The following is a 24,705-nucleotide window of genomic DNA, read 5'->3' on the forward strand; positions in this document are numbered from 1 at the left end:
TTCCCTTTGCTTTTTGTTTATGGACTATTCCGAAAGGAGACAGACTTTGAAGTGACCTGGCCGGAGAGCAGCCAGCAACAACAGACACCAGGGGAGAGAGAGCTGCTACAAAACACCCTGCCCCATGGAGATGCCAGCAATGAGCTGGCCCTTTTACACCACCACATCTCATGTCCATCCTCCTTCATCTGCTCTCTTAGGTCTTTGTCTCTCCTCCCATAGAATCTGGTGCAAGATTACTTCTAAGCACGGGTTACTAGACATCATCAGTGGCAGATATTCCATCCAATTCTACACCAGGCCACCTTGCCATCTTTCCCTTTCTCCTTCCCTCCTCAAGGACCCATCTCAAGAGAAAGTCCTGCTGGGAAAAGTGGATTCCCTCCTCAGGAAAGGAAAAATAGAAAAGGATCTGTAGGAACACAGAGTGAAGGAATTTATTTTTGGTATTTCCTGATCCGTAAGAAGAGCAACAGTTTGAGATACTTCCTGAACCTTAAACATCAACAGGTACATAACATTCAAGTACAGGACGCTTAATCTAAGGGACATTATCCATTCCTTATCTCGGGGAAATTGGACAACTTAAAGGACAGCTACTTTCATGTGGCAAACAAACAGAGTCTGGATGTTCTGTGTTTGGACAAGACACTACCACTTCAAAGTCCCTCCTTTTGGCTTGTCCACATTCTCATAAATCTTCACAAAGTGCCAGGTGCTGGTAGCCATTTCTTATAAAAAACATTAAATTATTTTAGGCACCGCTTGAGCTGGACTGGCTTATCAGGCTGCCACCATCTCTATTTAGAAACAATTCCAGTTATAAAACTTTCCCAACTCTCAAAAGTGTCTCTTCCCTCTCATCCTTTTACAGCTAAAGAAATAATAATTATGTAATCTGTAGATAATTGGTGCTGAAGGGGAAAAAAATTCTTTTTGAAGCCAGTGTTGCTGCATGGAGTGCCAAAGCTGAAGGACAGATGGCACCCTCATTTCAACAGATGGAACATCTATTCTGTGAATATGATCTTTGCCAGGGTGAAGTGGAATCCCAGGTGTATTACTGGACTTGTCTCTTCCACGTGGTAGTGTACTGCATCACTGATTAACCAGAAGACTGAGGAAACAGATGCATATTTAATTGCATGATTTATCAAAATCCGGGAAAAGACTGAATCCACCATGTCTGAAGAACCAAGAGAAGTAAAAAATTGTGAAACAGGAAAGAGGAGGAGAGGTGGATTATGGGGAAAATATAAACTAACCCAGAACATTATTTTTTTCCTTAGGTATGATAAAAGCGTGTTGGAGATGAATTGCTCACATTGGCTAAGTTCAAAAAGCAGGAGTACAATCTAAAAATAAGAATGAAGAGTTATTTTCAGTAAAGCTAATTCACACGGAGGGATGAATGCATTAAATAAATTACCCAAAGAGGTGGAATTTGGGGTCAAGGAGCTGTTTTCCCAATCAACTGTCAACTGTTTGAGTTGGATGAATATGTGAATGGAAATACAGTCTGGAGGGTAAAGCAAAGGACTAGGACTTGGGGACTTTGGTTCAGCTTCAGTCCCTGGGACACGCTTCCTGTGTTGTCCTTGACAAGTCACTCAACCTCTTTGTGCCTCAAGTTTGTTATTTATACATTGGGGGTAATAAAATTGCTCTACTCCACCTGTGTACTAAACTGAATTAAAGTTTGTAAATAGCCTTGAATCCTTCAAATAGAAGACACCACAGAAGTTATTCATAACACAAAGATCAAGAATATTACTGGGCTTTCGTGAACAGAGATTGTCTCTGAATCACAGCTATTTAAGAAACAAGTACTGAATATATGGAAAGGAAGATGATTTAAACTTAAGTGTAAAACTGCATTCCTCCTTCCCTTCTCTTTACCCTCTTCTGGGGCTGAGTAAGCTATTTAAGTGAACTGAAGTGCTTCATCTTTTCTCTTCTCTGCTGAGACTAGTTGCAGTGTTGCAGTGAATGAGATAGATGTAGCCAGTGCCCTAGGGCTGAGCTGCCCCATTTCCACTGCCTGTGATGCTGCTGTTCAAGGACCTGCCTCATTAAAAGATTTTTTTTTTAAATTAAGGAAACTTTTCTCCCAAGTTTCTCTTGTCCTTCCTTATATTGCCTGGCAGGCATTATCATTTCCAGATATCTGTTCTGCTGCAGTTAAGGGCATTGCTTACTTCTGATTCCTCTGGCCTTCTTGTCAGCCTAAAATGGCCATAAGAATTATTATGGAGGCTAGTGCTGAAATGAAATGGTCACACTCTAAGTCAATGCAACACATAACTCCAAAGAAAGCGTAACCCATTTTACAACTTTATTTTCCCAGTTCAAGTTACTGATGGTAGCAGATTACAATATGGAAGGAAATCTAGACTGCAATGTAATTCCAGTATGGTACAAATAATGCCTTCATAGGGGCTAGTACTTTCACAAGTGGATTAAGTCTAGAACAGTGATACTCAGACTCGTTCATGTGTCTCCTGCGGCTCTTTGCAGCACATGATATTAAAATACTGTGTGATTTAATTATTAAGCAATCTAAGTTATTAACCAATCAAGATGCTTTTTCTATGTTATTAACCAATTGAAGCTGATAAAATACCTGATTAGTCATTTTTCTGTGAGACTATATATAATAAATATAAACTAAATATTTCCCCTGTCTTACTCTTTCAATATGAATGTATAGTACTATAGTAAACAATTAACTCATACTACTGTGGCTCTGTTAGGTAATGTTGATTGCTAATCCTGAACCACTGAGGTCTGAGTATCACTGGTTTAGAGGATGTTGCACTTATGCATTATATTATCAAACATTGGCATTTATAGTTGATAGGAACCATACCAAGTCAGTACCTTGAATACTTCAGAGGGATTTTTTCCATAATTTCGGGCAGTGCTGAGTGCTTTTGAAAATCCCACTGTTAGCTTATAACTTGAGACAGTGATGCCCATATACCAGGGGTGACCAAACTTGCTGACCCTCTGAGCCACATACGATAATCTTCATAACCTTGAGAGCTGGGCATGTTTGCCAGGACTCAGGGCTCCAGCCCTGCGAGGCTGCCTGCTGGGGCTTGGGGCTCCCCCACAAGGCTGAAGCCCCAAGCCCCACCACCCCACTGCAGGGCAGAAGCCCTGTGCCCCCTCCCAGTCTGGTAGGCAGAGAATGGGGGCCATGGTGAGCTCCGCGAGCCACACTTTAACTGTAAAAAAGCCACATGTAGCTTGCAAGCCGCAGTTTGACCATCCCTGCCATATACAGAATATTGTATGACTACTTTTATACCCTCCCAGTGCTGTTAAAAAATATTTCCTCTGAACTCAGACCACTCCCTTTGAATGTATTGTAGTCCATATAGCAATCTCAAATTCCTATTAGACTGTGCCTCCATGTTGCTTAAAGAAATCCTAACCATCCAGCAGACCAAATTCAGTGATGAATCCTGGTCACGTGCAATCTGAGGCACGTTGCTCATACGCTAAGATGAAGCCTGAATTTAGATGCTTCTGACTCCCTTAAAAGAGAGTGGGTTCTTAAATAAGAGATGGGAAAGGTGTGACTTCGGATGCACACATGGTAACATGTATAGAGGCAAATCAAAGGGCTTCAAATTCCCCCTAGCACTGAGAATAAGAAAGGAGTGCACAGTGAAATTATTTCCACAGCTGAGCTTAAATGTGATCAACAAGGCTGAAACACTGCAAGTCAAACCAGACTTTACCTCCAAGGATGTTCTTTATCTAAGATCTTTCCAGTGACTAATCTTTCCAATATCTTTAAAGACTGGAGAAAGGAAGAAGGAAAAGCTCCATACCAGACTGACATGCTGCTAGAGCTGCAGCAGCTGTCGTGCCTTCAGGTCACATTGGTTTGTATTGCTTGTTTGGACAGCAGCACAGTAGCTGATTAGGTTGCTCTTTTTGCCCTGGGCTCCAAGCATTGAATCCTTCGGAGCTAAAAACTCTTTATTCTTTGGATGAGCACATTATAGATTGGGCCCATGTATCTAGGAAGTTTTTCCTCTCTAACACTGGACTGTTTACCTTTGTGAGTTAAGGAAATCAATTACCACTATTTCACTTTTGTGCTGTTTTCCTTTAAAACAGTTTAGCAGGTGGGAGTTAGCATCAGAACCTTTGTCTGTTCATTTATATGCTCATAAATTCATACCGAAAGAGTGACAGCAAAACCTTAATGACAACCTCTGCAGTACTAAGGTAGAATAATGTTACTCATGTGGAATGTGTGACAGCCAGGTGTGCCACTTTCTTGACACAAGAGGGCATGAAGTTGGAGATTAGAGTGCAGTCTAGGTGAAGGAGTGGTATGCTGGTGCCTCTAAAGGCCAAATAGGGGGGGGGCGGCAGGCGGGCGGCATGCCTGCGCATGCCTGCGGGAGGTGAGGCACGGAGGGGGACCGGGACCTGCCGCGGGGCCCGGACGGTGGAGGGTGCATCCCAGCGGCTCGGCTGGACCTCTCGCGGCGGGGCGCGCTGACAGCAGCTCAGAGCCCGCCCCGACCGCGCGAGCCGCCGCCGCGGCGCAGCCAGCCGAGCAGCAGCCACCAGCGAGATCCCTCTGCAGTCATGCCCGCGGGGAGGTCCTCTCCTCCACGGCTCGCCCCCGCCTCGCGCGCTGCTGGGGGCGCAAAACGCTAGAGCCGCCCCTGGTGGTATGTATTGTTTTTTGGTAACTGTTGGAAGTAAAAGTGAATGTTTTGTAAAATGTAAGAGTATGCTATTGACACCATTGTAGATGATTTGAATGCGGCAATGAATCTTGAAGACATCCCTTAACTTCTTCCTTCCATACTTTTATGGTTTTCGGTGAGTGGAGTGTGCCTTGTTATCTTTGTTTGTGTTTTTGTAGATGGATGAGATTGCCAAAAAGCCTAAGGGTAATTTTTTGAAAATTTTAATGGGACTTCTGTGACTAAAAAATCACCTGGGCTTCTTTGAAAAATCCACCATATATGGCTAGCATTTTGAAAAATGAATGCTCTTAAATCCATATTGAGATCCCTAAATACATGGCCTGATTTTCAAATGTATTAGGCAACCAGCAGCTCCTGTTGATATCAATGATAATTGCTGAGAGCTCAGCACTTTTGAAAAATCAGGCCACTTCTTCAGGCACATAAGTATGGATTTATAGGCCTAATTTTAGGTATGAATTTTAAAAAATCTTGGCTATATACATACCTATATATAGGCACATATTGCTGAACATGGGGATTGTGAAAGCACCTCCTAGAGCAGGGGTCAGCAACCTTTCAGAGGTGGTGTGTCGAGTCTTCATTTATTCACTCTAATTTAAGGTTTTGCGTGCCAGTAATACATTTTAAAGTTTTTAGAAGGTCTCTTTCTATAAGTCTATAATATATAATGAAACTATTGTTGTATATAAAGTAAATAAAGTTTTTTAAATGTTTAAGAAGCTTCGTTTAAAATTAAATTAAAATGCAGAGCCCCCCAGACTGGTGGCCAGGACCCGGGCAGTGTGAGTGCCACTGAAAATCAGCTCGCGTGCCGCCTTCGGCACACGTGCCATAGGTTGCCTACCCCTGACCTAGAGCCAGGGAATGCAGGTAGGTGTCATGGAAGTTTCTTCTACAGAACTCCATCTCAATCTTGAACTGCACTACCCTTACTAGAGTTACTACTGGCCCTCTTCTGAGGAATCGTATTGAATTTTGTGGTGGTTTTGTCAGAGGGAGAAACATCCTCTCTGAACTAATTTGAGGATTTAGATACAATTTTTGCTGTACGCTAAGATTATCCTTAATCTTGGTGGATGAACCGTGAAAAGAGGTTTGTAGCAAATGAACAAAATTCTGCAGTCTGGCAAAAAGATTTAGAAACAATTCAATTGTGCAAACTACTAAATTGTAATACCAATAAATGAACACACTGTGGACCAGTTCAGTATCATTCAGAGTATTTATTTTCTTAATGTGGACAACCTTTAACTTTGATGGTATAATTAACTTTTTTTTCTTTTAAATTTCTTAGAGCCCTTGGCTGAGAATTCTCACACTAATCTTGGTACATGTGGGGAACAAAGGAAGGGAGGAGATTTTCCATAGTGTGTGTGAATGTGCTTTACAATTCTTGAATGTATATATACACATTGACTTTACACTGAAGTCTGTAAGAAGTCTTTTCTATGTAGGGGGGAGGGAAAGAATCAAATGACCAGAGATTTAGGCCGATTTGATCCATGTGAGATTTTCCAGTATAGTCCCACAGAGCTCGTCTGAGATTCAAATATGCCATAATTTCACTGAAACAGTACTATATCCAGTAGTATTTCTGTACGAGATGAAACCTGGAACTGAGGAATGCATCTCTTCTGTTTCTTTAATTTCACTAAACTGCAAATAATTTAAATTATTAAATTCAAATATCAAGACATTTAGTTGTTGTTCATATCGCTCATCTGTTAACCCTCTAATAATACATCACATTTTTTAAATAAAAAACAACAAAAAAGACTTTAGAGGCTATATAATACACAGTCTCATTGGCTCCAGCTCCCTGGGAAGGCTGTTACAATATCACCATATTTCCCAGAATTTCTTTGGAGCAATGGAGCAGAATTATCCATTGGCAACTTTCACACTCAGCAATCCAGACACTAAAACAATAGTTTAAAAAATTACCTTGTGATTTTTAAATTTTTTTTGTATGTATCTGTGTTAAAAAGAACACCGCTTTTTTCGACTTTCAGGGTTTTTTGTTTGTTTGTTTTTGTGAAACACCACAAGATTTGGCAAAAAAAGATGTAAAGACGACTCTCGATGTATAAAATTCCTCAGCAGTAGAAGAAACACTGACCTTGATTTGGCCTAGTTTTAATTAGTTATTTCATTCATGTACTTTTGCTGCATATTTTGAAGCTTTGAAGAAAGGGCTAAAGGTCAGGCTAGAAATCATAGAACAGTTCTGTACCAACAATTCCTTTAACAGGAAGGGTGTCCATGACACATAATGAAGCAGAGCAGAAGTGTGTAAACAGTATATGCTGCGAGTTGTGTGCATTTCTATACATGATGTGTGTGTATATACTGTGTGTGTGTGTGTGTGCCAGTATGGTGGATACGTGTTCCTTCTGTACAGCTGTAAGGAAGGCTTTACTGAAATTTTCCTGTTCTGTTGCCTTTTCTCCTAGAAAGAAACCCTGCAAGGCAGGCCCATCTCCCATTCAACAGCTCTGCATCTTCCTCGCAGTAAAATGGGTTTTTAGGACAGTTGGATGAAATATTATTTCTTACATAGAATATGGTAGCTCTGCCATCTGAGGAAAATGAAATGAAACAAACAGAATGAGCCAGTGGTGATTGTGGTGATAACATTTCCACACAGTTACACCTCAATGTTTTTTTGGAGCCTTTGCACCCTACAAAACATGTATTTTTGAAAAAAATGTTTGTGGCGAGGATAAGAGGGATGGGGGGGGGCTGTGAACATAATTCAGCTTTCCCCTTCCTCTCCTTGGGCTTCGAAGTACTGCCCCATTGTTTCCACCACAAATGGAGGTGGTAAGCCCCTTTTGCGTCACCTCAGGAAAACAGATTGAGGCCCAAGGATTTTTAGCAGAGGCCAATATATTTGAGATTGTTCTGAATGATGACATCTGTCACCGCATCAAAGACAAATTGGATATTACTGGTATCAGTGGCACAGGTGAAGTGCGAGTAAATCTCCTTGGTCTCCTTGTTGCGATTCAAGTCCTCAAATTGGCGTTGGATGTAGACTGCTGCCTCCTCGTAAGTGTTTTGGCCCTTGTACTCAGGAAAGCAGACGGTTAGCGGGATGCGCCGGATTTTTTCTGCCAGAAGATCTTTCTTATTCAGAAAGAGGATGAGGGAAGTGTTGATAAACCAGTTGTTGTTGCAAATGGAGTCAAAGAGACGCAGACTCTCTGCCATTCGACTCTGCAAGGAAGGAAACAATGTCAGCAACAGTATGTGAACACAACTATATAAAATACATAGAAATACATAATCACAGCTGTTAGTGAACAAACTCCCTTTTGTTTAGAATGTTTGTATCTGTTTCTCATTCCAGCTCCCTGTCTGACTGTACATCCTACCTTAGGATGAATTTTCAGGAACCTTAATTCACTTAAGTTGACGTATTGCAGCTCACTATAGATTACAGCTTCATTTAGTTTGATTTAATTTTTTTTAATAATGGGTAACAGAGGCAAAGTCAGACTGAAGTTTTTAAGAACAGCTGCTGTAGTTCTTCACTGTTTTCCACAATCAAGCTAACATTACAAACACATTTTTTGGGCTGCAATGATCAACAAGCACATAATTTTACAAAAATAGAAGAGTAGACTTATGGCCAGAATAGAATAATAGAATCATATAATATCAGCGTTGGAAGGAGGTCATCTAGTCTAACTCCTTGCTCAAAGCAGGACCAATCCCCAACAAAATCACCCCAGCCAGGACTTTGTCAAGCCAGGCCTTAAAAACCTCTAAGGAAGGAGAGTCCACCCCCCACCCCCATTCCAGTGCTTCACCACCTTCCTAGTGAAAAAGTTTTTCCTAATATCCAACCTAAACCTCCCCCACTGCAACTTGAGACCATTACTCCTTGTTCTGTCATCTGCTATAACTGAAAACAGCCTAGCTCCATCCTCTTTGGAACCCCCTTTCAGGTAGTTGAAAGCAGTTATCCAATCCCCCTTCATTCTTCTCTTCTGCAGACTAAATAATCCCAGTTCCCTCAACTTCTCCTCATAAATCATGTGCTCCAGCTCCCTAATCATTTTTGTTGAGAAGTGGAATTCAAACCTGAGTTAGCAGCCAGAGAAAGAATAGCTTATTGTTGTAAAGATCAATGGTATAAATCCAAAGAAATTCAGATCCTGTTTCTAGATATATTTGAATAAAAAAGGTTGAGATGGCTCAAAGAATACCACACCTCCATTCCACCTAACCTCTTCTCTTTCCCCTTTCCCCCGGTCCATTCCTCCCTTCCTCTTCCTATTTATGTATGTCTTCACCTATTTTATTACAGGTATCCCCAACCTAACATGTTATGTCTATGTAGTATTGTCTGGTCTTGAAGCTTTGACAAGTTGTATATACAAATTATGCAATTGTACTTCATTTTTGAATTGATCCTGTTTGCTCCTATTTTTTCTTTCCCCTTTAATAATAGTAACTTTGGAAGAGTATATATAAAAAAGTATATTTTCCTCCAGAGGGCCAAATCCTAGTCTCAGACAGAAGGGGCAACTTAAAATGAAGACAGAGTCTGGCTAAAAAGTTTTAGTAGACACCTCTGATCTTCCACTTGCCACTCTAAATTAATAAGTACCATTGACAACACACTGGAGTGACTGACAGGAAATGTTTATTTTGGAAATACCAATTTAGTCATCATCATCATCAGCGATCCCTCGATTCAAGAATGATCTCTACAACAGATTTACTGTGTGTCCTGAGACGATAGATCCACTCACAGTAGGTATAGACATTTCCTGGCAGGCCAGATGCCCGCTGGGAAAAAGTTGTTTCTTTTTCTTTCCTTTCCTCTCTCTTTTCAACTTTGCAGGCAAGATACTTTTCCTCAAAGCGAGCTACTACCTGATGGAGTATGTGGCGCATTGAGGTCGGTTGATGGCTTGCTCCTCCCAGCTTGTGATGTCCATCCACATCAGTTTTCTTGAGATACGCTTTCAGTGTGTCTTTGTAGAGTTTCCTCTGACCACCACAGGATCTCTGAGCATGGGTGAGCTGAGACTAGAGGACTTGTTTTGGGAGGCAAAAGTCTGGCATCCGCACACAATGTCCAGCCCAGCGGAGTTGGTGAATGAGGATCATAGCTTCAATGCTGATGACATTCACTTCAGTGAGGAGGCTGGCGTTAGTGCAGCGATCTTTCCACTTGATGCGAAGGCTCTTTCGGAGGCATTAGTGGCGCTGGAACACTTTTACTAGCAGGGTTGCTGAAAGCCAGCCCCCTTACCCCTGTCCATCCACCCCCCACAAGCTGGGGCCAGGAGCAGGACCATGTCTATAGGAGGGGGGACCCAGAAGGGGTAAGGGGGCGAAGGTTGGGGGTGGGTGCAGGGCCAGGAGCTGGGACCCCACATGCGGGGCCGGGACCCTGCGAGCAGGGCCTAGAGTGGAGCCCCAGGCATGGGGTGGCAGCCAGAACCCTGCATGCAGGGTCAGGGGGAGCCCTGGGTATGAGGCCTGCAGCTGGGACCCCGTGTTGGGGTCCAGAAGCAGAGCCCCAGGCATGGGTCTGGGACCCCGCATGTGGGCCTGGGAGCAGAACCCTGTGTAAAATCTGGGGGTTCTGCAGCACCCTCCACACCCCTAGTTCCTGCACCTATGGGAGGCATCCTTGGTGGTACCTCCCCAGACTCCTGAAGTGCTGTCAATAGGTAACCCAGGTTTTGCATCTATAAAAGAGTGTAGGAATAACAGTTGTCTTATAGACCTGGATCTTGATGTCCTGCCATGGGTCATGGTCTGTGCAAACGCGTCAGAGCAATTTTGCAAAGGAAACACTTGCGCAGTAGATCCTGTGATGGATCTCACTGTCAATTTTTGCATTTTGAGAAAGTTGGTAGCAAAAGTGCTCGACTGTCTCCAAAGTCTCTCCCTTGATGGTGATTTGTGGTGTGTCATGTGCAAGGCATGAAGCAGGCTGACGGAGCACTTTAGTGTTCTCAATATTGAGTGAGAGTCCTAGGCTTCGATAAGCTTGTGTAAAAAATCCTTCAGTCATTGCACACATTGAGAAGGACTGAAGGTCATTCTCAATGTGTGCAAGCATAGCACAATCATCAGCATACTGAAGATCAGTAATGGACACCCTGAGGACTTTAGACTTCAAGCGGAGATGTCGAAGATTAAAAAGCCATCCATCCATTCTGTATTGAATATTAACTCCATTGGGGAGGTGATCTTTAACGAGGACCAAAATGACTGCTAAATAGATAGATAACAGGGTTGGGGCAATAACGCATCCTTGCTTAACCCTAGTTTTGATGATGAAAGAGTCAGTCTCAAGGCCATGACAGAGAACAGTGGCATTCATCTGATCGTGGACCTTAATAAATTTTGGAGGGCAGCCAAATCTTGCCAGCACCTTCCATAGGGCTTTGTGATTGACTGAGTTGAAGGCCTTTGTCAAATCAATGAAGGCCATGTACAGGTCCTGATTTTGCTCCAGAGACTTTTTCTGGATTTGGCAAGCAAAGATCATGTCAGTTGTCCCGTGGGATGGTCTAAAACCGCACTGAGATTCTGGCAATATTTCTTCAGCAAGGAGAAGTAATTGGTTTAAGAGGATACAGGCAAAAAATTTCCCTGCTGTAGACAGCAAGGCAATGCTTCAATAATTTCCACACTCCGACGTATCTCCTTTCTTAAAGATTGTAACAATGTTGGCATTTCTCAAATCTTCTGGAATCTTCTCATTATACCAGATATGAAGAAAAAGTTTGTGGAGCTTACTTACCAGTTCTTTACCTCCAAACTTGTAGACTTCAGCTGGTATGCCATCTGGTCCTGCTGCCTTGTTCTTGGTTTGCATAATGGCTTGTGTTACTTCTTTGAGGGCGGGGAGGTCAGCAAGAGATTCTCTTTCATGTCGTTGAGGTATAGATTCAATAGTGGCATCAGAGACAGTTGACTCGTGATTCAGGAGTAACTCAATATGCTTCTTCCATCTGGCTTTGATAGCTTTGCTGTCCTTAAAATATGTCGACCCATCTTGGGCTCAGAGTGGTGTGGTACCATGGGAGCATGGACCGTAAATGGTCTGTACTGCCTGAAAAAAGCTCCTCATGTCATGTTTATCAGCGTAAAGCTCAATCTCCTTGGCCATTTATCACTACCATTTATTTTTGATATCATGGATTTTCCTTTGGGCTTCAGTCTTGAGTTGCTTGTATGACTCTTTCTTCTGCTGGTGTAATATGTCATTTTGCCATAGCAATGAGCTTTTCTTTTCTGGTTGAGCAGGCCCTGAGTCTCAGCATTATTCTCATCAAACCAATCTTGGTGATGGTGGGTGACATAGCCGATGAACTCAGCACATGCCAAGAGAATGGCAGTCTTTAATCCTTTCCAGAAATTTTTATTATCATCATCAACTGTAGGCATAGCAGCAAACCTCTCTTGGAGACACTGCTGAAGTTTCTCCCAAGTCACTATATCTTCAAGGGGCTGGATGCTGAATTTCTTTTGTACTGATTTTGCCTGGTTGGAATGCTGTGAGGCAATCTGGAAATTCATGATAGATCTAACAAGGCAATGGTCTATCCAATGGTAATCGGTTCCATGCATGGCCCTTGTGATGCGGACATCCTTCCAATCTCAGGCTCTAACAATAACATTGTCAAGAAGGTGGAAATGCCTGGAGTGAGGGTGTCTCCAGGTGGTCTTATACTTCTCACTTGGTCTAAAGAGGGTGTTCGTGATGACCAGGCCATGTTCTACATATATGCTCAGGAGGAGGATGCCACTGAAGTTGGCCTTTCCTACTCCTTTTCCAATAGAGCCATTCCAGAGATCTGACTCACGCCTGACTCTAGCATTAAAATCTCCAAGGAGAATGATTTTGTCCTCCTTGGGAATGTTGGTCAAGACTGTGTCAAGATCTGTATAGAATTGTTCCTTGATATCTTCAACAGTATCAAGTGTTGGGGCATATGCACTGATGACAGCAGTAGACTGGTAATTGCTGAGCTTAAGACGAAGAATCGTAAGACATTCATTGATTCCTACAGGAAATTCTGTAAGCTGACTGACAAACTTATTCCTAATTGCAAAACTGACACCATGAATACGCCTGTCCCTCTGCAGATTTCCCTTTCCAGAAAAAGGTGTAGCCTTTACCTTCTTCTCTCAGTTGACCTTCATCTGGGCACCTTGTCTCACTAAGGACAGCGACGTCGATGTTATATCTTGCAAGCTCCCTGGCAACGATAGCAGTTCTTCTTTCCAGTCATACATTATATTTGTTATACATCAGGGTGTGAACATTGCATCTAGCAAAAGTCACTGTGTTTTTATAGCTTTGACTGCAGGCAGAGTGATCCCACTGGATGCAGTAATCCAGCCGGGAGTGGGTGAAACAGCCTAGGTTTAGGGCACCTTTTCTAGCCCTCTCCCCATGTGGGGTGAGCAGAGGGGATCCTAAAGAGGACTGCTCAGATGTGATAGTAGCTGCCAAATTGCACTCATCTTAGTTCAGGTGCCAGATGACCATATAACTACCGCCACCTACCTGCAGATTCGTGGCTAAACTGCCAGATCTACTAATCCTGTCCCCATCATCACTAGTCCATCGCCACAGAACTTGGAAGGCTGGAAAGATGTTATTTCCCAAGGTAGAAGCCTGCACATGATTTCTTTTAATGTGGGGAAGCTGGTGCGCCTACAGCAACCACATGATCATGACAAGTTGGAGTTCTGGGGCCCAGTTTCAAGGAAAGTCTGAGACAACTGGAGATCTCCAACTTGCTGCAACTTTCATCCGCTTTCACAGCTATTGAGATCCGAAGATCCTTTTCCACCTGATCCACTGTTGAGGATTTGGGGGACTGGACCGTGCTTTGTCTGGGACCTCCCCTCAGACCTGTTTGCCTTGGAAGACCCTACCAGGAGCATGAAGCTCCTGACAACATAGTTTGAGGATCATTGGAACAGGCAATCCCTTTCAGCACAATAAGGTAACGGTCCCTGAAGAGGACCTAACAAAACTAACATTGGATTGAAACATCTGTTAGAAATTTAGGGCCATGTTTTACCCTTCCTCTGCACACTGTTCTCCCACATATTGTTGCTGTGAAAAATAAAGGCTGTTTACATGGTGACATCCTAGAAAATTAATATAAATTAACTAAAGATGGGTATTTTAAGTTGATTAGTCAAACCGCATTAAACTGCTGTGTGAAAACCCTCATTCTGAATTAAAGTTGCCTTAATTTGATTTAGCTTAATTCACTTTGGAATACAGGGATTTAACTAACCCACGTGAGGGTGTCCCCCTGTAGACAGGTGGCAGATGGAGCTGTCCATGGTGCCAATTGCTATTGGAAGGTTGAGTGCCAGAAAGGGCCTTCTCCTTTGTAACTTAAGTTTTTTTGTGCAGAGAAGAAAATTGTTCCAGCTGCTGTCGATATTTCAACTAAATATTGTCCAAAGAGGAGACAGAAGTCTCTCGAATACAGTTATTTATACTAAAGGTCATTTATTTCCAACACGTTGCAGATTAGGTACTAATTCCTGTACAAAGTTTTATTGGGATTCCAATATCAAAACTTTAGTCAGCTCTTTTGGTCTTAAAAGTTCAATGTTTTTTATTCAACATCAAAAGTCTTCAGATTCCAACTATCATGTGTGTTCCACCACCACACTTGATAGTGACACACTATTAACTTTCACCTAGTGAGACTCTCAGTGAAAATTTTTTTGTCTAAAACTGTTTGCTGAGATTTCAAGATCATAAGATCAGACAAGAATTTATAAAAAAATTGAAGTTTACATTCAAGTTCTCTTTATATGTGTTGAGGAATTTTAAGTCATTTTAGAGTTGAAGTGGGCATCACATCTTTAAGCACTTGCCCACCTTTGATATTTTCAGTGTTCTCTCTTTAGAAGACAAGAGCCTCTTTTAACCAAGTCACTGTAGTATTGTACAGGCCATCCATCCCACTTAGAGCTGGTAAAGAAGCACCATCAATTAATCTTAACATATCACCAAGGAGTCATTCCAATCTTTTTCTTATTTTTCAATTCTCTTTACTGATATTTCTTAATAGAAATAATGACAGAGCAAAGAAAGAAAATGGATACACAAAGGCTCACAAAGGTGTTTTCCAGCCATATAATATAATGATAATAAAAGAGATAGATAAGAATTGGATACAGGAATCCCCGCTAGAATCCTTCTTCCTCTCTCAAGTTTAAAATAGAAAATCCTCATATCATTAACAGGGAAGTTGAAGAAGTACAATTCAAAACTCCATTTTAAAATATCTCAGATGATTGTAATCTAGGTAAGAGAAAGTGTTTTGTGTTAAGCCTTGAAAACATCCCAAGAATCCTCAGTATTTTGTATCTTATTAGACTTATAACTGCTGTGAAATGTTCCAGAAAGTGATTTCATTCTGAACAAGTGGAAAGGTGTTAAGTAGTATCTTTCGGAGCAGTTCACTGTGTATGTACCCATGTCCTGTGTAAAGTGAACTGAAGTCAATAACTCCCAGTAGCAGTTCTATTTATTTACACAGTGATATGTTCCTATCCAAATCTTATGCCCAATTTATGACCAGATCTTTGTGTCAAGATGTAGTTAATAAATTGTTTGGCTACAAAGAAGGAAACATCTTGGTGACGTTTTCCAACCCCAGGAATAGTTTGGGTTTGGCAGGTAGGGGATATTTTTGTCCCACGTCCCTTGAAGAACTCTGCCTCCGGATAGTCAAATTCCAAGGCTCTCAATGTCATATCATACTTTTGTCTGGGGCATTTACTTGATAGTCCTTGTAAGGGTGGCTCTGGTGTAAAAATATGCTAGAATGGGTTGGGGAAGACATGACATGGTGGGTGTATGCTAAGTGGCAATCGTGTATCTATGTGTTAGAGGGGAGGATGCCTCAAGTGTCTTCTCATTGTCTCCCTTGGCTACTAGAATTTTATTCTCTAGTGATGTCACACACAAGTTGAGGGGCAGGGAGTAGTAATAGGAGGTCACTGGTAGTGATGGAGCAGAGTAATTCTGAGAATTTCGTCCACAGGAGAGGGGAGAAATGTCTTCTGCTGAGCTCCTCTGCTGGTGATTACAGGGGTTCATGGCAGGAGACAGCTGAACAGATCTGAGAACTTGTTCCTCAAAGATGTGAATCAAAGCGTTCTACTATGCTTCATTGGCTAGCATGATGGGAAAATTATTCCATGACTGGGATAATGCTTGCCAAATGTATCCACTTGTCTTAAATTAGGGCTTCTGCTTTATTTACCCAGGTACAACCCCACTGAAGCCAAAATTATTGCAGCCAAGTGCCTCTAAAAATGGTCTCTGTTTCTTAGCAAACTGTCATTATTTAAATTCTGTACCATCTAAAATCTATTCACTGCTGTTCAGTTCACTGGATGTTAAAAGTGTGTCCCTATTGTTCCCTTCAAATGTTTCTAGCAGAAGTATTGACATTTGGACATCTTTCATCTTCCTGCTGAGGCATGAGCTGCTGCCCAGAAAAAAATACTTTGTCCACCAATCAGGGATAATGCACACATCTTTGGATGCTAGAGGGGCAAGTGCAGATCCCTCATCACAAACTGCATACTCTTCATCCAGTGCATGAGGCATCTGGATTCTAATTAGTGCCATATTACAATTGAAGTGTCTTGAAAATGACAAGGATTCTATGTTTCCACTAACTCCTAAGAACTGTTTTTGAGCTCATAGAATATGCTTTGAGTTTTTTCAGTTTCAGGCTTGCCACAGTTGTAGTGCTCTTGAGATCTGGGTAGTTGGATACAGCTGAGGAGTGTTTTATATAGGATTCTACAGCTGGAAATAAAACGATAAAGAGATAAAAATTGCACAGGAGGAGAGACTGAAAAATAGTCTAGGAGTTTAATTTAGGACTCCCCTTTTTTCCTCTTTATCTAAGACAAATGGCTATGGCAAGTAAAAAATGAAAAATGAGTGGCAGCAAAACAGACAGAAAAAGGCAGCCAGAAAAAGAACTGAAATAAAAAGAATAGATGAAGGATGAAGAAACTGAAAAGATGGGGAAAAAAGGAGTGACAAATGTGGAAGAAAAAAAAACAGAAAAGGAAGCAGCAAATCGGAAAAAGCTGTTAGAGAGGAAAATGACAGAAAGTGGGTAAAAATCCCTTACAACCACAGTAGTTTAACATTTTATAATACAGTCAAATAGGAACCCATCAGGTTTGAAAGCATATTGTATTTCTATGTATTTGAACAAGAAAATATTCCACATTCCATTTGAAAGCACAATTTATTTTCTATCTTCTTATGTTTTCTGAGATAAAGAAAAAAAGCCACCAGCCACACTAAAACATCATCAATTTTTATATAATCCCTCTCCAGCATGTGGAGCTGGAGTAGTTTGGGTATATACACACAAATAGCCATACTTGGCTTATTGAACAGGATCAAAGAACACCTAAATGCATACTTATATGCAAGTGCCTGATGTCTAGATCTAGAGTGGATGCTAGTTTGATGTAATCTTGGCTACAGGGTGGCTAATTTGTTTCTTGAACATTTACAATATGGATAGATAGGATTAAAACAGGCTTTAAACTCTTAATGAAATTCCAAATATTCATAATACAAATATATCATATGTGGAGCTGGTCATAAAATGCCCCCTCCCCTGCAGAAAAATGTTGACTTTTCAGTGAAAAACCAACAGCCAAAATATTCCAATTTGGAAATGCCATTGTGGTGCCTCATGGGAACTATAGTTCAGATGTCTCATACTCCCATTCTCTTCTATAGATTGGGCTCATGGGTATGATACCTGACATGACGCACCACAATCTCCTCTCTCAGTGAGGAAAGGCAATACATCCTGGGAGTTCCTTGGTCACAATTCAGCATGGGAGATGGAATCCAACTGAGGAGCCTGCCCATGGAGAAAAATAGAGACACGAGGCAACCAAACTGCAACTCCTATGAGGCACTGCAGTAGCATATCTAAGTTAAAATTATTTTGTTTTTTGGTTGAAATATTTCAATTTTGATTTTTACATAAAATCAAAATTTTCCTAAGGAAAGCAGACACCTTTTACAAAAATGTTTAGCGAGGCCTAACCATATGAATTATGAGAAATATATACTGTGATGGTCATGCATGTTCAACATCAGCTAATATTCCAAGCCAATAAAGTCTTTTCCACATTTTGCAAGCTCAGTGCTAGCTGTTTATGTGACAGTTCCATTGTTTTGCACTGTAGAGGAGGGACAGAATTTGAGCGTTCTTAAAACTCATTCTTAAATCCACTGGACCACTGACACAAATTAAGTTAATCATATCTGGAGTTGAGATCCTGCAGCCATATATATATGTTCCTGTGACATGTGTCTCAGTAGGAAACAGAAATGTGACAATTTACTATGGGAAATGGTTGCAGAATATGAGTGAGGCTAAGTGGCATGATGCTAATTCACATTGAACACAAAAGATAACATGGCTAAACATGATGATCTTAATCCTCAAATCAAGTGGATTTTTGCCATTTTTATGCTCCCCTGATTTGGGAACCAGTTGGAGCCCCTGGAGCAATTTAGGATAATAGGAGCTCTATCCTAAATTTTGGTATTTTTAATCTAATATTTTCAGTAATATCTTGCAGGGCCAGCGCTTCCATTAAGCGACCCTAGGTGGTCGCCTAGGGTGCCAGGATTCAGGGAGCGGCATTTTGTGCACTCCCCACGGGGCTTCCGGTTCTGCTCCTGTCGCGCCGCCAAAGAAGGACCTTCTGCTGACGTGCCACGGAAAACAGCAGCAGACAATTGACAGCTCAATGACTGCCGCTGTTGCCTGCGGCATTTTGGCGGAGGGTCCTTCATCAGCGGCGCAACGGGAGTGGAACCGGAAGCTCCCGTGTGCCCCGTGGGGAGCGCACAAAATGCTGCCCCCCGAATTCTGCCTAGGGTGCCAGAAACTCTGGTGCCGCTCCTGATAACTTGAAGTTATGGGACCACTGTTTTAGAAAAAAAAATATTCCTGGTCTAACTGGTGGCTGTGCTGTATTACATCAGTGCAGATCCTTTAGCCCAGGGGTCGGCAACCTTTCAGAAGTGGTGTGCCAAGTCTTCATTTATTCACTCTAATTTAAGGTTTCACGTGTCGGTAACACATTTTAACATTTTTAGAAGGTCTCTTTCTATAAGTCTATAATATATAACTAAACTATTGTATGTAAAGTAAATAAGGTTTTTTAAATGTGTAAGAAGCTTCATTTAAAAATTAAATTAAAATGCAGAGCCCCCCGGACTGGTGGCCAGGACCCGGGAAGTGAGAGTGCCACTGAAAATCAGCTCACGTGCCGCCTTCGGCACGCATGCCATAGGTTGCCTACCCCTGCTTTAGCCTATAGAGCTCATATGTCAATAAATAGAGTCTCACATAAGTTTCTGAGCAGCTGCAAAAGTAGTTATCAGACCATGTAGGTGCAATTTCAGCATATTTTAGCAAGCTAACATGGACATTTCTGAGAATTAGTTAATCTCTCAGTTGTAGAATGTGCTTGGTGAAATAAACAAAACTAAGTGAAAAACCATTGGAAAGTGGAAGGTTTACCACCACCTGGGTTCTCATGAGGGAAACAATGCAAAATTCATAGAAAAGAATTAAGATATATAAACTTTTAATCCCATCTGCTTTACCTCACACATCCACTCAGTGACCAGAGGAATTAGATTAAAAACAAATCTATAACACACACCAGTGAAATGCAGAACTAAATGTAAAAGCTCTCTTGGGTTCTAACATAACCAAGAATCAATACAATCCAGGTCTTTACACATCTTCTGTGTTAGCACATTTGGAAAGAGGACTCACTAATGAGGTTAATTCAGATTCAAAATACAATTGTAGTTTTCCTATACCAACCAGGGACACAAAATAGTGGAAATAATACACATATGCATAACAGTCCTTAGTAGAATCTCTCACAAAGGTCTAGACATTAATCAGAGTAATTTTTTTTTGCCTAAAAATCATCTCTTCGGCCAGCAAATATCACTCTGGATCCATGAACTGTTCCATAAAAACAAACAGTAAATTACTAAATAAATCACCGTAGCATATTTCTTGGCAGTGAATTTGGCCAGAACAACTTGGTAAACTGATCTCCTTTATAGTTTTGCTTCAACCTGAAACAAATGAGTCTCCTGCAAGAAAATTATTTGCATAAGCAGATTTCTAAACTGTGTCAAGTATCTTAGTGGAGCTGTGAAGCCTTGCTGCAGAATCACACTTCCACAACTGTAGACAAAAAACATGTGCACCCTGAATGAAAAGTCTAGAATTTATAATGCTTCTTTACACTTACTTAAATAGCACTTTCTATCTATGATTATTAAAATGTTTTATAAACATTAATTTGGTCAGTCTCAAAACAACTCAGTAAATTGTTAAGTATTAAACCACATTACAGATGTGTGAAATGAAGTTCAGGGTTGAAATGATTTGCCCACAGTCAAACAATTCTGTGGTAGAGCCAGGAATAGAACTGAAGCATAAGTTCAACATTGTCATGACAGCTTGATCAGATTGTGAGAAATAAAATGTTGTTATTTTGGAGTTTAACTTTGATTTTGGCCTTGAATGTTCTCTGTAGTTGAATATCATGGACCCGATCCACCACTGCATTGCTGAATATTATGTATGTGCACCTCAGCTGATTTCATGGAGTTCTACTGGTGTAAAACTAGAGCAACACAGTAGCAAATCTATATATAAAATTCTTTAATGATGATTACTGGATTTCTGGTCTTCATTTTTCTTTGGAACTAATAATCTGAGTCCATTCATGGATAAATCTCTGCTTAGTATAGTAAATTAAACTTAAAATGTAGATTGATAACTTGCATTGCTCCCATGATGTCATTGTTTTTCATCAAAAAGGTCATTTCTTTATGTGCCAGTTCTACTTCAGAAGGTATTGGCAACTACCCACTTCTCAACATGTGAGATTTGCTACTATTTATTTTTGTCTTTGTGTTGCACTTCTCTGTCCTGTGCCAAATCATGAGTTGTATTTTTCATCACACTCACCCACAAAACAACCACCAGATTTCCTGAAACAATCACATAGTGATTGTTCAAACATCTGTGGTACATCTTAAAAAGGAAACCTTGAGGCATGTCTCCTGTGAAATTGATCTAGTGAATAGGTCTCAGAATAAATTTCAAATGTGTACACCAATATTACGTTAGATAATCACATAATATGAAATTCATCCCTCCTAGAGCAATACCAAAGACAGTTCTGCAAGGGCTGGGAGAATAGCATTCACCTCTCAACCCATGAAAAGTTGCAGAGCTGCAACTAATCTTCTAACCTATTGTTAAAATACTAACCACACCCTTTGTGTGTTTTATACCACTGTAATCGTGAATATGAGGATACAGGAGTTTCTTCCACTTTTTCACCTTCAACATCCCCTTCCACATTTGGCTGGTCAGAACTGACACAGGGACTCCCTATGCAGGACTCATGGGGTGCAGAGGATCTCTGTGGTCCTGTATCCCTGGCATGCCAACACACCAGAGGCTTAAGTGTCATGGAAGGCCTTTTGTAAACCCCTCTTACAGTGGTTGAATTTAACCTTAAAAAAGAGTAAAAGTAAATGAAACAAATATGAAGTTTAAAACTGGTTAAACTTATAACCTGTACAAGAGCTGCAATGTTAAGCTTCTCTGCAGATATTGAAAGGGCTGTACTTTAGGCTTCATTCGCCAGTGTCTTGCCGTCAGTTGTATCTGACCCTGAATATTTCTAATTGACTTCTTCATTTCACTAATTTTTGTAATCTATTTGTACAGTTCAATATAGTTTGTGTCATTTTCACTTCTCCTTCACATAAAATGAGTTTGTAATATTGGCATGTTAAATTAAGAAAAGCAATCATGTCCTATTATGAGTACATTTTTTATTTTTTCAAATCCATATTCTCAGCTCAAGAGATTGCACATGCTTTGATATAATTTCTTTAATTAGTTCACATACCAAATTTAATTAAAATTAGGCAGAATGATCTGCATAGGGCATGAAACTGCAGAAAGGTGCAGAGTGAGTAACTAGGCATGATTAATGTGGCAGTGTTAGGGTGTGGTTCCAAATTCTACTTCTCTATTGCCCTTGCCCTCGTTTTGTATCACACTCATACCCTGGGTCATTTAATAATTTGTGCTGACATTCCTTTACCATGAAGTTGCTGATTTCTGAAGAGAAGAAGAGTATGTCTGCTAGATGGCAAGCAGTTTTGCATGTTGTGATTGGCTTACTAATTAAGAGTACAGGCAGTTGGTTTAATATTTTGTCTTAACTCAGATTTATTTTCTTCAGACTAGAAAAAACAGTTATTGGAAGGATCTGGTGTAGAGTCTGGAGCTAGGCTTTTGCCACTAGCATTTCCCGATTGTCCAAAGGGCACAGTAAATCAATCTGTGTTTACAACTGGATTTTCTCAAACAATTCATAGAACAGTTTCTTTCAGAGAGCCTAGACTCACCCCCAAGAACTAAAAGTTCTTCCACAATCAGAAGCATTATGGCTTCTTCTGAACCTCCTGATTTTCCTGCTGATGAGAATGTTTGTTGCCCTCATTGATTTTCTGATCTTCTAGCAGACGATAAGAACAAACGAATAAAAAGCTAATTAACTAATAGACACTTCAGAATGTTATTTTCTTCCTGGGAGGTGTTTTAATTGCACTCCTCAGAGCCTAAAGATGTTTTACCTCTTCCTTTACAACATACTGTGTTGCTCAGGGCAGAAGCTTCTCTTGTGTTTCCTGTGCAGAAAGATGTAATGTTCTACAGAATAGTGCAGTCTAGCAGGATAGAAATAATCACCTTGGAAGAACCAGGTTGAATGCCCAAACATCGATGTAATTCAATCTCTTGTACTCACACTGTACTCCATCTTGTGCGCAATTTGTTAGCAAGTATGCTCTACTGCATTAGGAAGTTCATTTGGCTCCTCTAGTGAGCATAGCAGAATCCAGTCTTTCTGAGAATCTGTTCTCAACAAGTGGGCAACTGAATTCATTATGCTGATGAGACCTCAGTGAAAACCTCTGAATCAATAAATTATTCAGGCCCTTGTGACAAAGTGGGAATTTTCTGTGGTATTTTCATGAAGCCGGTGTGTGCCTCAGTTTCCCCCATATGCTGCATTGTTACAGTGGGGTGGAAAAGGACTGTGCTCTCAGGGCAGGCTAAGAGACATGGATCTGAGTGTAACCTAGCTGTCTAGGCATTAGTCCCTATAGCAATGGAGCATCCGAGACGACAATGGCAAATCCAGTCACCAGGACATTGACACCTACCAACCACCCACACACAGAGAAGATTTCCCCACCTCTCAGCAGGCCTACCTTAGAAAATTAGGTCGATATAACTATGTCGCTCAGAGGTCTGAAAAATCCACAACCCTAAACAATGAGTTAAACCGACCTAACCCCTGGTGTAGACAGCACAAGGTTGATGGGAGAATTCTCCTGTCAACCTAGCTACTGCCTCTTGGGGAGGTGGATTACCTATACTGATGGGAGAAGCCCTGCTGTCGCATAAGTAATGTTTTTACTTAAACATTACAACATTGCAGCTGCACTGTTTTAAGTTTAGACAAGCCTAGAGTAGCAATTCTCAGCTGGAGAACAAAGGACTGGACAGGTGTGAGGTGGGGGATATGAGTTGGCTACTGAAGGGAGTTGGGGCTCTCACCTGGAGTCAGACCAAGGAGGTCAGATGGAGAGATAGACAGAGCTTGAACAAAGGGGTCCACTAGAGTTTGGCTGGGCTCTGGGCTAACCAGATTGGACTATGCTTTAACCTTTAGTTCTGTATGCTACCCTAAGGACTTCCTGTGCTGTATTCCAGCTGACTAATAAACCCAACTCTTTTGACAATGCTGTTTGGTGTCATTACAAATGCTTGGTGAGGTGCATTAATCCCTGAAGAGCATACAAGTCTCCATCAACACTCTGTCTCAGTTGGGCTCTCTGAACGGAGCTCACTGTATGAAGCAGGACTCTTGAAAACCCAGAGGTCCAGTCTAAGAATGCAGTGAAGCCATGTGGCTTACCCTGGAGGAAGAGTGAGACCCATATGGAGTTTGACACTCCTAGAGACTGTTCCAAAGGTGAGGGCGTAGAGCACCAGTCTTGTGGCTCTGTGACAGTACGTTTCCACATTTCTGGATTATCTGTGAACAGTCTCTTATTTTTACAAATTTTATTTTATTGCTATTTATAATCATAACATGGTTTTGTGCAAATCATTTTCAGTTTATGGATGCATACAAATTGTTTGGTGCAAGTATTCTTAATTGCTATTTGCACTGTGCAATTGGATCATCTAAGGCATGTGATTTTGTTTCTGTTCTATGATTGGCTCATCTAACAAAAGCAGTGCCTGTAGAAATCATTGTGACGTTGATTATCTGCATGAAGAGATCAGAACATTTTAGGGCAAGAGAGACAGCAGGAGAGAAGCAGAGTCTTGGAATATTAGAACATTTAAAATCTTTCCTTGGTTTTTATTACACAAGAAAACATTTTATTTAATTGCCTGCACAGATCCCAGATGTAAAAGTACTTATGTTCCTTCCTATCTGAGGGAGAGAGAAAAAAATTATTTGTTGCTTAATTGATTTTACATTGTTTTCTTTTGTGATACAATGTGGCATATTTTGGACATGTACACAGTGCTATTTGAAAAGAATGCAGTCACCTCTCTTTCTGTCTATCTTGATTAGCTGCCAGAATGCCAGGTCTCTGAATAATGGACTTTTCAGTTACCTGGTAATTCTGCAAAGAAAAAAATGTTTTGCATCAAACCAAAACCGAAAATTTTGGCAAACGAAAAAGTAAAAAAAACAAATCAAGTTTCCAGATTGAACAGCCTTCCAACGGGCAAAGACT

General features: G+C 41.0%; 2 protein-coding genes across 8 annotated transcripts in view; one reads left to right on the forward strand and one right to left on the reverse strand.

Moving 5' to 3' along the window:
- Positions 1–24,705, forward strand: part of RSPH14 (radial spoke head 14 homolog) — a 189,119-nt gene that overhangs the window by 17,133 nt on the left and 147,281 nt on the right. The window lies entirely within an intron of this gene.
- Positions 5,954–24,705, reverse strand: part of GNAZ (G protein subunit alpha z) — a 149,756-nt gene continuing 131,004 nt past the window's right edge. For all 7 annotated transcript variants that reach the window (XM_039505857.1, XM_039505861.1, XM_039505853.1 and 4 more), the window contains one exon: positions 5,954–7,964. In XM_039505857.1, the coding sequence (XP_039361791.1) occupies positions 7,620–7,964 (345 nt within the window). In that variant the 3' untranslated portion in view covers positions 5,954–7,619. The remainder of the gene's footprint in view (positions 7,965–24,705) is intronic.

This window comes from Mauremys reevesii, linkage group 18 (genome assembly GCF_016161935.1).
Source record: "Mauremys reevesii isolate NIE-2019 linkage group 18, ASM1616193v1, whole genome shotgun sequence".
Taxonomy (NCBI): domain Eukaryota; kingdom Metazoa; phylum Chordata; order Testudines; family Geoemydidae; genus Mauremys; species Mauremys reevesii.